This window comes from Humulus lupulus, chromosome 1 (genome assembly GCF_963169125.1).
Source record: "Humulus lupulus chromosome 1, drHumLupu1.1, whole genome shotgun sequence".
NCBI classification, from domain to species: domain Eukaryota; kingdom Viridiplantae; phylum Streptophyta; class Magnoliopsida; order Rosales; family Cannabaceae; genus Humulus; species Humulus lupulus.
In genome coordinates, this window is record NC_084793.1 from 147377226 (window position 1) to 147392108 (window position 14883).

The 14883-nt window shown below is 37.3% G+C and overlaps 1 protein-coding gene and 1 pseudogene across 2 annotated transcripts; both read left to right on the forward strand.

The window, feature by feature from the left end:
* The first annotated feature begins 6316 nt into the window (after positions 1–6316).
* On the forward strand, positions 6317–12596 carry LOC133798699 (SWI/SNF complex subunit SWI3D). 2 transcript variants are annotated; one of them, XR_009875982.1, is made up of 8 exons: positions 6317–6922; positions 7258–7784; positions 8747–9403; positions 9716–9882; positions 9954–10615; positions 10911–11095; positions 11182–11618; positions 12104–12596. XR_009875982.1 is itself a non-coding variant. In XM_062237139.1 (8 exons), the coding sequence occupies exons 1-8, from the start codon at positions 6457–6459 to the stop codon at positions 12121–12123; spliced, it is 3000 nt and encodes a 999-aa protein (XP_062093123.1). In that variant the 5' UTR covers positions 6317–6456; the 3' UTR covers positions 12124–12596. The 2 variants fall into 2 exon arrangements, 1 of the variants encoding a protein (XP_062093123.1); XM_062237139.1 differs by having other exon boundaries at positions 11182–11497.
* Positions 12597–13230: 634 nt separating this feature from the next.
* On the forward strand, positions 13231–14371 carry LOC133798704 (large ribosomal subunit protein eL36x-like; annotated as a pseudogene).
* Positions 14372–14883: the final 512 nt, after the last annotated feature.

A 14883-nucleotide genomic window follows, 5' to 3' on the forward strand; every position in this document is an offset into this window, starting at 1 on the left:
TATCCATTGTCGCAGTGTCATTGATGGCGACCTGGGAGCGTTTATGCTTGGAGAGCCGATATATCCTCTCCCTAGCCATGCCAACTATGTGGCTGGGCAGGGAGCCTTCGGACAAATGGTCCATGGCCTCTTTGTCTACGGCCTTCGAGGAGGACCGAGGATCAGCAGGAGTGGGAGTTTGCTGCTCGGGGGCAGGTGGATGTGTTAAGTTCTCTTTGGAGGGGGCGTCGGTGGAAGCATCTTCTATTCGGGCTTTCTTCACTGGGGTCTTGCTACTTTCCCCTCGAACCCTTTTACCGTCCTTCGGGACAAATGCTTCGACAGCGGCTTGATAGTGTGCAAAGAAATCCCCTGAATTCATGCATGCACAAAGGATAACATTCAAACAATGAGCTTAAAGGATCGCAAAGAAACAAAAGTTAGAATATAAGAGTTGCAAAGGTAAGGTACCCGAGCTATGCCTACTGTGTAGGAAAAACTCATTGCAGGATCTTTATTTATTTTCATGCAATTTACATATTATCAAACAAACATGCAAATTCCTAGAACATGCTCCTATGAAATTGATACAAATACAAAGTAAAGTAAAAACTTACATTACGCAGCGGAACTGGAACAACTCCATCCTTCAATCTCTCTAACCCTTGATTCCTTTCTGTAGCAGAGTATTATCAAGAGATTGAACAAGATTAGCAACACAGTCTTCCTCACCAAGCCTTTGATCAACCTAGAACTAGTGTGGGCTGGTTCTCAACACATGAGACAGAGATCTAGAAAAGAAGAAGATATTGTGGCTAAGAAGGGATTAGAGTGTCTAGGTTTTCACTTACCCAAATCAACTGAGACTGACTTGCTTCTGAAAACCCTAGATATCATATTCCTTATATAGACAACTTAATGAGATTTATTTAAATTTAAATTAATTAAAAATAATAAACAAAAATAAAAGCATTGGGCTGCCATAAATGGACTTGGGTCCAATCTCTTTGTTTTGAATTTAAATCCCAACTGGGCCTAAATTCAAAACCTTTTATTTATTTATTTTTAATTAATTAATTAAATCCTTATTCAAATTAACTAATTATAATTTGAAACTTGATTTAATATTATTTATTTATATTGATACCAATTTATCAATATTAATAAATTTACCCAAAAATTCTCTTTTATTTTCTAAATCTCATATCTCTGTAAATTTTCCAAAATTGATCTAGTCAACTTTTAAAAATCCTAATTGATAATTAAATCAATTAATTGAGACATTCTAGATGATTTACTCAAAGGTGATGCGGGGACCATGGATCCATGAAATCAAGCTCCAACAAGTTACCGTGAATTTATTTACGAATAATTTCACTACCTTATTAATTCCTCGTGACTCCACTATAGACTCAGAATTGAACTCTTGAATTCATAGAACGTATTTTCAAAACCATAAATACGTTATCCATTGTTATAACCATTACAATCAGTCAATCCTCTATCGATGACTTACTAACGAGCTGGGTGCAAATTACCGTTTTACCCCTCATCAATATTTTATCCTTAACTCCCACTAAGTTCCTTATAAATGATATTTCCGTGAACTTAATCACAGAAATGAGATCTCAATCATTTAACATTTTGAACAAAGCAATTAAGGAAATCATCTTTTCACTTCTCATACAGAAGTTATAGATTTCGTATCTATGAATAATACTCCCACTCAATTACACTAATAAATCTCCAAGATGTAAGTATGGGCTAGACCGTAGGGTAAGCTGGTAACGAACAAGTCAAAAGATTTAAATAATATAATTAGTAGAATATTATCACTCAGAATAAAGATCGACTTAATATATGGTCAACGTTGTGACATTGATTAGATTTGATAACAACGATACTTATTTATCAATCAATAATCAATATCGGTCCTAGTCCGATGTAACTAAATACATCCGATCTTATCTACTTGGTCGATGCCTTGGACAAGACATCACACCCTGAATGTGTAAGTAGATCATATCGTAGATTGCCTAATCAATGAAAATCCAATGCACTGATCTAATCTTAGGACTCGTTCTTTTGAACATATAATTACAACTATAATCCACTGTGACCTAGTCACTATAATTGTAACTATCCATATGTTCAGGATTTTATAAATGTTTGTATTATTTCAATAATCATGTAATAAAACAAGCAAGCAACACAGTTGTCAAACTAAATGATTTCTACTACTTTTATTGATAATATGAAATCGTGCTACATGTCCGACATGGTTTTATAAGGGCATAAAACCCAACATACTGGTCGTAACATTATCTACAGAACTACCTAGTTCCTGGAAGAAATATGAATTTAAAGAAGGAGCGTTCCTGTTAAATAGATGGACGGGAATGGGCAAATTATTTAAAAACGAGAATTGTGTACCGTGTACATCAGACGAGTAGTCAGACTGTTCGGCAGGCTTAGCAGCCTTTTGTTTCCCCTTGCCCTTGGGGACCGACGGTTCTGTTGCTCGATGGGTAACAACAGGTTCCCTGATAGTAACCCCAGTTGGCCTCCTCCTAGGAGGTGACTGAGGCTGCTGCTCGGGATCCTGCTCACGTCCCCCAGCATGAACACCACCCGCCGCAGGTTCACTGGTCGCAGGTGGGGAGCCCTTAAGGCCAGCCAACCTAAGGTTAGCCTCAGTGATCAAATTTTTTACACTCTTAGCAGCATTGGACATACTCGCTAAGAGTGCTGCCCTCGACTCCATTCCTGGATTGGAGGTCGGGCGCAACCATGGACCTGGAATACAGTGGAACAGTAGAATGTTACGACAAGAAAAATTTAAAGGGCAGGAGCTACTGGTTTAAGGCTCGTTATTTTCCTTACCTCCTCGGGTGAACGCCAAGTTGTCCGCAGCAATATCAGGTGTGAGGAAGTACTCCAGGTGATACTTCCTCGCATTAGAGATATGGGTGGTCTCGGACAGGAAGGTGCGTCCGGTCTCTTGATGGCAAAAATGAATAAACCCCGTACCGTCTTGGTTGGGGTTGGACTTGAGGTCAAATAAATAATTGACCTCGTGAGGGGAGGGTGCTGGCCATTTCTGGATTTTGTAAAGGATGTAGAGCGCAGTCAGCATCCTGTATCCGTTCGGGGTAATCTGGAAAAGGGCCACCCCGAAGTAATTAACCACCCCTTGAAAAAATGGATGCAGAGGCAGGGTGGCACCCGCCTCAAGGTGGTATCTCGACCAGGCGCTATAAGCCCCACTTGGAAGGTTGGCTCGCTGGTCGATAGTAGGTCTGACTAATGTCACCCCCGTCAGATTATACTTGGTTAAATAATTGGAGACCATTCGAATGGTCACTGTGCTCGGAGCTACCACGTGCCACTCGACAGTCGGCTGGTTGGCATGACGAGGACGGGCATGTGCCTGAACTTCGGTCTCAGGAGTAAATTCTCCTCAACCACTGGTCGAGGGGGCGTCAGTAGGAGGCTGACTTTGAGGAGGGTCGCGTCTTTTTCTGGCCTTGGTTTTTATTCTGGCCATTTTTTGGGCTGGAGCTGGTTGAGGATTTGGGTTAGGGCGTGAAAATGGGATTTCTGGAATCAATGTGGATGGATTCTTTTCGCCGTCGAGCAGCTGGGCTAGGAGTTCGTCTTCGATAGGTCTCTCTCCCCCCCCAAGGGTCTTTCATATGAACTGCAAACAGACAATGGAGGAGATCAGACACAATCCGCGAAGTAGTGTGGGGAAGCTGGGATAACATTACTCGTGCCTAAATAGCCAGCAGCATCCTAATCCTACGCTGACTTCAACGTGGTTAAATCGAATCAAAAAAGGAAAGAAAAATGTTTTCTAAAAAGAACCTTTTTCAACTCCTAAAGGGCGGGAAATTTTTTTTTAGTATTTTTTCGTCTAGCCTAAAGGTTGAATCTTTCAACAACCTAACGTCCCAAATCAGAAACTCTATCTATCAAAGTATTGATCTAATCCATACAAGGTATAAAAACGCACTTCTACAGAATATCAAGTGGTTCCTATCAAAAATCCTAAAACCCTATTTAAGAACGTAGCACATCAGAGTAGAAAAATAGCATGCATGGCGTAATATAGATCAAAAAGGAACAAAGTTCTTACCTGGGCGAGAAGAAGATTCGGAGGAAGGTAAAAACTTGAATCGGAAGACCTGCGACACAACGTCGGATTGGTTTTCGGAGCTCTAAACACTGGTGCGAGTTCTTGAAGATTTTAGCAAAGTTGATGGATAAAAAATTTTCTTGAAGGAGAAGGAAGACCTACTTATAAAAAGCAAAGGGACAGCCAAAAGGAGGTAATCATCACATCTCACTTTCAAGACGCGGGGAAGTGGACAAGCCGTCAAAATTACCTTTTTGGAAACTGAAAAGGCTTGATTAGACATAATTATGTCACGATTTACAAGAACGCACGGGGGTTCTGACAAACATCGTGGGGATATGAACAGTTGTTCCCTTAAGTTTCTTCGTTTCTGGTCGCAACAAACAAACTTGGGGGGCAAATGTTATCCAAAAAATTAGAAGCGAATGACGTGGCAAGCATTAATTACACATGGCTGACACCTGGAAGAATGTGTGTTCGACCATCGACCAGGAAAGCACCCTGTATCAGATGATCAGTTTTTCATACGACCAGCCTGGTCGTACGCACTTTATACGCGGAAAAGATCTTGGACAGTTACGATAGACTCCGAGATTTTCTCCCATGATTTTCTGAATATCCGATTGTTTAGGAAATAATATCTGTAACAATTAATGTAAATTTTCTCTGAGATTATAAATAGGAAAGAAGGGCTCAGAGAAAAGGATCGGATCCAAAACCTGATTTTTGTATCTTGAGCTTTGAGATTAGAGAAAAACACACTAGAATACTTGTATTTTTCATCAGAGGTTGGTGAAACTCATTGAACCCGAGTTCTTTGATCACTCCTTGAATCTCAATTTAATAACAATTCAAGTGGACGTAGGTCGTTACTAGATCCTGGGGTCGAACCACTATAAAACATCGTGTTCTTATTCTTTTCGTCATTATGTTCTTTTCAACACATTCATACGCGTCAAGCAAATTGTGACTCCGTGTCAGTTGCCCAAATCTAGGGTCAACATACATTTATTTCAAAAATTCCCATCTGTATTTATCTTTTTGTTGTTTTGATATTTCAAATTTCAAATTTAAAATAAAAATAAAAATATTTTTATTTATATTTATATTTAAATAAAATATTTAGGAATAACTAATTTTTTTAGTAATTATAATAATAAATGAATCATATATAAATTGATATTTATCTTCAAGTTTGATTTTTTTGATATTTCAAATTCAAAACTAAAATATCTTAACAATTAAAAAGATTAACATGTATACACATATTAATTTAATTAAGAACATTATTAATTAAATCAATAAATAAAATTATTTTGAAAAAAATGAATTATTATGCAAAAGGTCATGATTTATAAATTTTCTACCCTAAAAATATAAAAATCTTAAAATTTTTATATAATAATAATAAAAAAACTCAAAGCGTATAAAATAATAATAATATTAAATAAAAACACATGTGCAATAAGTAGTTTGAATTTTATTTTCGACACTTTAATTATTTAGAATTTCTCCAAAACTTGTAGGAGGCTCGCTATATAATAAACATTATCATTAAAATAATTACACTCAAGACCTTCTTACGTATCCATATAAGGAGCATCTTGTAAAGGTAAGGTGAAAAAAAATTCCTTACACACAATCTCCTGAAAGATATTTAAAATATATATATTTTTTAATCATTAATAAAAACTGTACGAAGCGCGGCTATATAATTTATATTATAGAACTAAAAAAAAAGTTAATTTATATTAAATTAAAAAAAAAACATAAGGTGCACCAAGTAGAACGTGATATATGCAACTTAATGGAAGTTAAAGACTAACACAAGTAAAGACTACACTATTTTATGATTTATCACCTATAAGTATTTTTTTTATTAAAAAAAGTGTGAATATAAAAGTACTATACTAAAAAAATATATAAGTATTTATACAACAAATATTCCAAATATATATTTAATACTTTTAGAAGTAAATTATTTCTGCATTTTAAACTAGTAAGTTCATTAGTTACTTTGAGTTATTTATTAATATATTTATTTCCTTAATGAGATAGCATTGAGGAATATCATAACAAGTAGTTAGATTATTTTTGGTTATGATGAAATACAATCTATTTTTTTATTTATAAGAAAATTGAAAGAAAAAATATATATTATACGGATATTAGAGAGAAGCATTGGCCTGGCTATTGACTTTTTCTTCTTCCAAGCCCTTTCAAGTTGAGTGGAAACAATAATAGAGTTCTGGAAATAACAATTAGGAAACAACACAAAACAACTGTGTGTATCTTCAGACTCCGGAGACTGGCACACAGACACCATAGAAAACTCTTTCATGGAGGAGAAACGCCGGGACCCCGGAACCCTAATGCCGCCCGCCGGTGAATTTTCTCCGCCTGCCGAGCCCACCTCGTCGCGGCGCCGGGCTGGAGCTCACAAGAGAAAAGCCACCAACCTCAGCTCGTCCGGCTCTTCATCCACATCGTCGAAGCGCATCACTCGTGAGAAAGCTTCTCTCGCCCACCCTCCGATCCACAACGGTCCATTAACCAGGGCTCGTCAGGTACCCAGCAATCTTTCCTCGGCTTCGGGGGCAGGTGTCGTAGCGGCGTCGGCTACTGGGGCGAAGCCAGCTGGGCACGCCAAGCATCCTGGTGGTTTGGCTGGAGAGACAATAGTTTCTGTAGCAGAGGAATTGAGAAAACAGAGTGAATTGGAAGCTTTGGAGGCTGGGCTTGAGGCCAAGTTCGAGGCCGTTCGATCTCGTAGTACCAGCGCTCATGTGGTTCCCAGTCATTGCGGTCAGTTTTAGTGCCTCCATATTTATTGCTTCTTTTGGTAAAGAAATGGAATTTGAAGTTAGTAGTTATATGGGTTTTATGCCTACTGATCCAATTAGGTCGAGAAAACTCAACTCAATTTAGAACGGTTGTAAGAATTTGATTTGGTCGGAAATGAATTTGTTTCTGAAGCATAAATGCTTGTTTCTACATACTTCTCTTTTAATTTGAACTTAACTTGAAGCTAAGGGAGTTTGTGTCCTAGACATTGAATTTTGATGAAGTGGGAGCAAAATTGTATGAGTTTTTGCAATGCAAGTGATTTTTTTTTTTTGCCTTTTTTTTCTCTTCTCAAGGATGGTTTTCATGGAAAAGTGTCCACCCCATTGAGGAACGCACATTGCCATCTTTCTTTAATGGGAAGTCTGAATCGCGTACTCCTGATGTGTACTTGGAAATTCGTAATTGGATTATGAAGAAATTCCATGCAAATCCAAACACACAAATTGAGTTGAAAGACTTGTCAGAACTTGAAGTTGGAGACTTGGATGCTAGACAAGAGGTAATGGAGTTTTTGGACCATTGGGGTTTAATTAATTTCCACCCATTCCCACCAACTGGTCCTGCCACTGGTGGTGCTGAAGATAATGTTGCAGCGGAAAAAGGTTCATTGGCTGATAAATTGTATCACTTTGAAACACTGCAATCGTCTAAGCCTGTTGTTCCCAAAAATAATATATCAGCTCCAGCTGTGTCGTCTGGGTTGTTTCCTGAATCTTCAATTGCTGACGAGTTAATAAGGCCTGAGGGTCCAGCTGTTGAGTACCATTGCAACTCTTGTTCAGCTGATTGCTCACGTAAACGCTACCATTGCCAGAAGCAGGTTAGTTGTGCTTTCATCAGAGAATGTTTTATCAAATTTTTGTTTTTCATGGAGATACAATGTTCTCAAACCAGTGTTTGTTTAAGTTAGGACTGCCAAATTTAGTTTTAATAACTTAAATTTCTACAGTACCTGAATTGCACAGTTCTTGGGCATGGAGTTAAATTATTTTTTGCAATTTAGAGTTGTTCTTATATGTTCACGGATCAGTTTCGTAAATTTAGTTTTAATGAACCAAATCTTGGTCGTTCCTGAATTGTGCAGTTCCAAGGCTTGGAGTTGAATTCATTTTTGCATGTTAGTTGTATATGTTCATTGATCAGTTTTGTAAACACGCTAGGATTCTGCTGAAATGCTTTGTCTGATAAATTAATGAAAGATGACATCTTTTACTTGAACATATATGTAACTTTAACTTTTTTTCTTGGGTTTCCGTAAGTTTGTTTGTTTGTTTTTGGTATTAGGGTTTTTATTTTCCTTATTGGTTTTTTTTAGAAATATAAAACATGCTTTTTGAGGATCATTCAATTTCTCACAAGGGTCCACAAGCCCTATTATCCCGTCTCAAGCTCTGTCATATATTACATTTTTAAGCTCTATATGTTTAATTATATCTGAAGATGTACAATAAACTAGAATGTAATCAATGTATATATGGGCCCAAGAAATCAGATTTGTATACCAACTATTTTGAATAGAAAACTAAGCATTAATTTGCTTAGGGACTTGAGCCTGACTGAATTGGGTAAGTAGGCTTTGCCCTTTTTTTCTTCATATTGCTTATGATTCAGTTTTATCATTTTGATTTAGTGACATCCTTGATAAAATTACCCAAGAATCTATCTTAATTTACTTTAAGTGGTGATGAATCTATGGTCTCTTAATTATGGGAGCATTTATAACTGCTCCTTTAGTTTAGAATGAGCTATTCTATTTTGACTGATTATAATCATATTTCACAGGCAGATTTTGATTTATGTACTGATTGCTTTAACAATGGGAAGTTTGACTCTGGTATGTCATCTTCGGATTTTATTCTCATGGAGCCTGGTGAGATTCAGGGACTCAGTGGGGGAAAGTGGACGGATCAGGAGACCCTCCTCCTCCTTGAGGCATTAGAACTTTATAAAGAAAATTGGAATGAGATTGCCGAACATGTTGCTACGAAAACAAAAGCTCAATGCATATTGCACTTTGTTCAAATGCCAATTGAGGATAGTTTTTTTGATAGTAGCGATGATAGTGTATCCTGTTCCAAAGAAACTGCGGATCCAGCTTCTAGTGATAAATTAGCCCCCAAAGATGCTCCTGAAACAAATGATAGTGAGACTGCTGCTAATGAAAATCAGTCCACAACTTCCCCAACGGAAACTTCAAAAGAAGAAACGACTGAAGATAAAGCTAGTCCTGACACTTTGAAACCTGAACATACGGACAAAGGAAAAGTTGATCAGGACACTTTTAAACTGGATGATGGCAATGAAACTAAAGGTGGTGAGGATGCAGGAGAAAACTGTGCAATGAAGGCTCTCAAGGAAGCATTTGAAGCTGTTGGTTATCCTCTGACACCTGAACGACCACTTTCATTTGCTGAAGTGGGGAATCCTGCCATGGCATTGGTAAGTTGAATGCTTACATGTGGCTTTGGGTTATTAGTAAGTGGGTAAGTCATAGAAGAAGCTGTAATTACAGTTATTATGTGGCAGGGAAATGCAGATTTTATAAACTAAAAATAGTACCCTCAAGGTTGTTATTTATATTTTTAATTCGAGGAATGTCAAGTTATCGTCAAATAATATACCATCTTATTTTTTTGTTTGCATTATGAATCTAATCTCCAGTTTTTATTGTATACGAGCATCTTTATTATAGCTATTCTCATAGGTCATCTATTTTGTATATCTACTGATGCTTTTCTCTTCTTTTTTCAGGCGGCTTTCCTGGCACATTTGGTTGGACCGGATGTTGCAACTGCTTCATCACACAATTCTTTAAAATCCTTATCTGGAAACTCCCCAGGCATTGAGCTGGCTTCAAGACACTGCTTTCTTTTGGAGGATCCACCAAATGACGTTAAGGAACCAGCTGGGTTGCCTAGGTATTTCATTTTCTATGGATCACATATTTCTCTTGTGGATCTGTGTCTTATGTTAGCAACGTTTTTTGCAGTGTGGTTGCTGAAGCAACTAATGAGGACACTGTGAAAGAAGAAGCCCAAGCAGACAGAGGCCAGAAAGAGGATTTATCAAATGATCATTGTGACAAGAAAAATCAAGATACTGCTCTTGAAGAAGAGCAAACATTGGATGTTCCAAATGTTGAAACCACAGAGATATCCCACAATGCAAAAGAACAAGATATCATAGTTACTTGTGAGGAAGTTTCTGGTAGCATAAGTACATCAAACAAATCAAGCACTTCTGAGATAGTAAAGGATCAACAGCCATCTACAGATGAATTAAAATCTGAGGCTGAGCTCCCACCAAGTTTTGTGAAGGATTCGGAAGCAAATTCAGAAGAGCCTCTTGAACCCACAAAGACATCAAAGGATGTAGAAATGTCTGAAACTACCCCTGAAAAGAATGAGCTTCAAGAAACAGTTCCATCAAATGTATTAAAGGAGCCTGCCAATTCTGTAGAGGCTCAAGTAGATGAAGCTTCTGATTCTTTGCCTTCAAAAAAGAATGAGGATCAGCATCCGATAGCTGTCAATTCAGTTGGAAAACCTTCTTCTGAGGAACCAAGAGACATAGATATGGTGCCTCATTCTGAGAACTCAGAAAAGAATGAATCTTCACAACCAGCTGAACCAAATGTAACAGATGGAAAAGGTGCAAGTATCGTTCTCTTTTCTTCAGATCATAAAAAATGCAATATTATAACAATATCAGCTAGGTATTGATAAAAAAAATAGTATTATATTTTGTTTGGGTTATTTGTGTGGGCCAAGGATGATTGCGGGATACGAGAAAGCAAATTTTTAGTGATGTATTATTGATCATGTGTAATATACTATGATTACGATCATTTTACTTGGAGACATTTAATTAGATATCTTTGTCTTGGCCATAAAGAATTCAATTGCAGGCTCCTGAATACTGATTTTATTTCATCGCCTTTTTCCAGTCGAGGATCTTACTAAAGATGGTGACAAAAAGAATGGTATGGATATTAAAGAAGACAACAAGATTGATAAAATAAAGCGTGCAGCGGTCTCTGCTATCTCTGCAGCAGCAGTAAAGGCAAAACTTCTAGCAGATCAGGAAGAAGACCAAATCCGACAACTTTCCATGTTACTGATAGAGAAGCAGGTAATCTATAGATAATTGCCTCCCCATAATTGTTGTCTCTAATAAGAATTGAAATTTTATCTACTGAAGGGTCTTTATTGTTGCAGTTGCTGAAACTGGAAACCAAGTTAGGGTTTTTTAATGAGATGGAAAACGTTCTAATGAGGGTTAGGGAGCAATTAGACAGATCAAGGCAGCGACTTTACCATGAACGAGCGCAAATAATTGCAGCCAGACTTGGCTTACCTGCTTCCTCATCTCGGGTGGCGCCTTCATCTTTGCCTACCAATAGGGTTCACATGAACGTTACTAACTCAGTTCCAAGACCTCCATTGAGCATGGTTCCTCAGAGGCCTCCGTTGTCAAGACCCATGGGGACAGGGGCTCCTACCCCTTCAATACCATTGTCCACAACAACAGCAGGTAGCTCAATTGGACCTCCTAGCCAGGAGAAACTTTCTTCTGTTGGAACAAAGTAAAACTTAATGTACACGAGTTGAAGTGCATCCATTTTTATACACCACCATACTACTTTCTACATCCAGTGAGTTCCTGATTCTTTTTTTCCTTTTGGGGGTGCTTAATGAAAATTCAACATCTATCCCACTGAATGCCAGAATTGGTAAATAATGCCAAGACAATAACTCATAAGATGATGGCTTGATTCTTGCTGAGAAGTATTTCGAGAGCTAGTTTGTTTTTGTAGAGATGGAAGAGGAAATAAGAAAGCCAAATTTTATGAATCATAAGATAATATAATATACTATTTTTTCTATCATTTAATTGTATTGAAATTTTTTATTTGAATTATATGCTGTGGAATGCCCGACTCATAGGGAGAAAATTTCAGTGTGATTTTTGGACGCAGCAGCTTCATTTGCTTGGGTTTATCGTCACTTGTCTGTCCTCTTTTGTCTTACTATAAACCTTAAATTAAACCCTATGGCTTCTCCCTTTTAATTTGTATTCTGAAGATCTTACATACGGAATGCCTTACTGTCTTACTTTTCTTCTCGTTTGGCTTGGCAGGTTCACAAATGCAAGGGTAGTTTTCAGTCTGATGGCAAGAAGATTTTCCTCAAGCAGTTTGGAGATTAAAAGATAAGCAGTTTGCTCCGATATCCAAGGGAGGCTGACTAAACCTATTGGTAGTGTGCTTGGAATTCTGCTGATAATGATTTTGTGAGGTCTGAGTTTTTAGCAAACTTCTTTGACATCTTTAACTCTGCTTGTGGTAGCTGGCTCTGCATCTGTCTTGTATCCCTGTGCAGTCTTCTAGAGCTAAGAAATTAAAAGGGAGCACAAATTGTAAACCGACTCTTGGAAGTACTAATGCTAGTGTCTAATCTCACTGCATGCTGACCGAGTAACTCATGTAGTATTCCATTTGTGGATATTAAAATAGGTGATTTTGTACTAATAGAGGTGTATTGGTTCTTTTGCTAAAATTATTTTGCTAGTTTGAGTTGTAAATTGTATTAATACAGATTGTCGTTTTTATTAGTAATCCTATTAATTAGTATGCTCTGCTCTTCAACTTAGCCTGAAAACCTTGGATGATTCTATCATGACGAAACAATGGCACCAATGGATTACACTAACTTTTTACACCATCTAATGTGGCGTGCCCTGTCATCTAACACTTAATAAAATTCGTTATTTACAAAACGACTTCATAATTCATATTTTTACATAATTTCTCTCAGAACAATGCCATTGAAAATACTAGTCCTTTGTGTGTTTCCAGGTCTGATGGCATTCCGAGTATACATAGGGAAGAACATTCTTTTTATTGATTTTTTTTCTCATCTTCAACCATTCTCTTCTCCGCTCATCTTGATTGTCTTCTCTGGCGACGTGGATGAAGTTCGTATTTGGGTCCAGCGACATCTTTTTTTTCAACAAATTTGGCAGCTAGTGTTTCTTCTTCCACTCTGGCATCAACATATACCACGAAACAATCCAGTTGAGTATTTTTCAAGCGCAAATAATTTTGGTTGGGATTTTCTTTTAGATTATTTGGCCAAATTAGTTGAACCATGTAAATTGCTCTCGTTTGGGATCTATTAATTTGTTAATTTTTGAAGTTTCTAATATGTTTTTATTTATTTATTTTTGTGGTGTACTGCAGCCGCTCCTCCTAGTTTGCTCTGGTAATGGCTCCATAACTGCCAAACACGGGTCTCTTTGTGGTATTGAACAGAGGCCATGTTGTGGCCAAGAAAGTGAGCAAGAAAGAATTAACTCCATGACCCTCTAATCGTAAAGGAAAAACCAGTAAGAGGGTTCATTTTGTGCAAAACTTGATTTGTGAGGATGCTGGTTTTGCTCCTTACGAGAAGAGAATCACTGAGCGGAAAGGACAAGCGTGCTTTGAAAGTGGCTATAAGAAAGCTAGGAACCCACAAGATAGCAAAGAAGAAGCGTGAGGAGAAGTCCAATGTTCTCCGCAAGATGAGAGCTAGAGGAGCTGGAGAGAAGAAGAAATGAGACAATTTTCTTGAATTTACTATTTTGCTGATTACTTATTGCCTAGAATCTAACATTTAGATAAGTCTGACTATATTTTAGTTTGTGCAATGTCAAGTATTAAGTTTATAAAACTCTGTTATTTTTAGATGATACATCAGTTAGTTTGGGGGATTTAGTTTTGCCACTAATCTTGTTCTTAGTGGCTTTCTCCTTTTCTTATTTCCCTTATTTATATTTCTTTTGTACTCAATTTTAGGTAATTGAGATTAAATGAAATCTTTTAGTTTTCTTTAATCGTAATATGGTATTAGATTGAGCCATCCTCCTCTGCCTTCCGCCACTTCCTTTTCTCTCTGTCGCTCTTCTCCATTATTCCGTTCTACTTACCGCCGCCTGGTTTTTCTTCGTCCCCTGCTTCTTTCAAGCTTTTGGTAGTTCTTTCATGGCTACTGCTACTTCCAACGAGAGCACAGATCCACCACTTCACTCTGACCATTCATCTCTGTCCTAGCAACCTTCCTCACAGTCTTCTCGGTCATCCATTGATGATACTTCCAGCCCTTATTATCTCCACCACTCCGATAACCCTAACAATGTTTTGGTGTCTCAACCATTGACATGTGACAATTTCACCTCTTGAAGTCGTTCGATGTCTCTAGCCCTTTATATCAAGAATAAATTAGGCTTTCTTGATGGTTCTATCCCACACCCTGACCCTATAGATGAGCTTCTTTTCAATTCTTGGGTGAGAAACAACAATATTGTAATTTCTTGGATATCGAATTCCATATCCAAAGAAATATCAACGAGCATCATATTCATTAACTCTGTTGCTGATATTTGGTCTGATCTCTATGTTCGTTTCCACCAGATTAATGGCCTTAAATTTTTTTCTTAATTTGCCGAAATGTCTTTCTTAGATAGTGAAATTAGCTGCCTTTTTTATTTTTTTATTGTTATTGCTTTTTTTAAAATCTGATGATGTGACATTCATTAAAGGATTCTCTAAATAATATTACCTTAATACGTATAACAAAACCTTAAACGCCAAGAGCCCATCGTCTTCCTCCATTGAAGAGACTAGAGCATCAACCTTTTTCTGCCTTGAAAAGTTGGCCGGCGACAAGCTCCGGTCACCCTCAACGACGACAATATATTTCTTGGTATTTATTTTCTTTTACTTATTTTCATAATAATATCACTTTTATTCATTTCCTTACTCTCTTTATTTTGAAGAAAATATAATGGTAACAACAATGGAGGAATCAACTACATTTTGCCTTCATCAAATGAACAAGTAAGATTATGATTATGAGTTTAATGAATTAGAATGATTA

What these genes read in the sequence shown, in the direction of transcription:
- LOC133798699 (XM_062237139.1), top strand. Translation starts at nt 6,457, where the DNA reads ATGGAGGAGAAACGCCGGGACCCCGGAACCCTAATGCCGCCCGCCGGT. An exon ending in TGTGGTTCCCAGTCATTGCG is followed by an intron (nt 6,923 to 7,257) that starts GTCAGTTTTAGT and finishes TCTCTTCTCAAG; the next exon opens with GATGGTTTTCATGGAAAAGT. An exon ending in GAACCAGCTGGGTTGCCTAG is followed by an intron (nt 9,883 to 9,953) that starts GTATTTCATTTT and finishes CGTTTTTTGCAG; the next exon opens with TGTGGTTGCTGAAGCAACTA.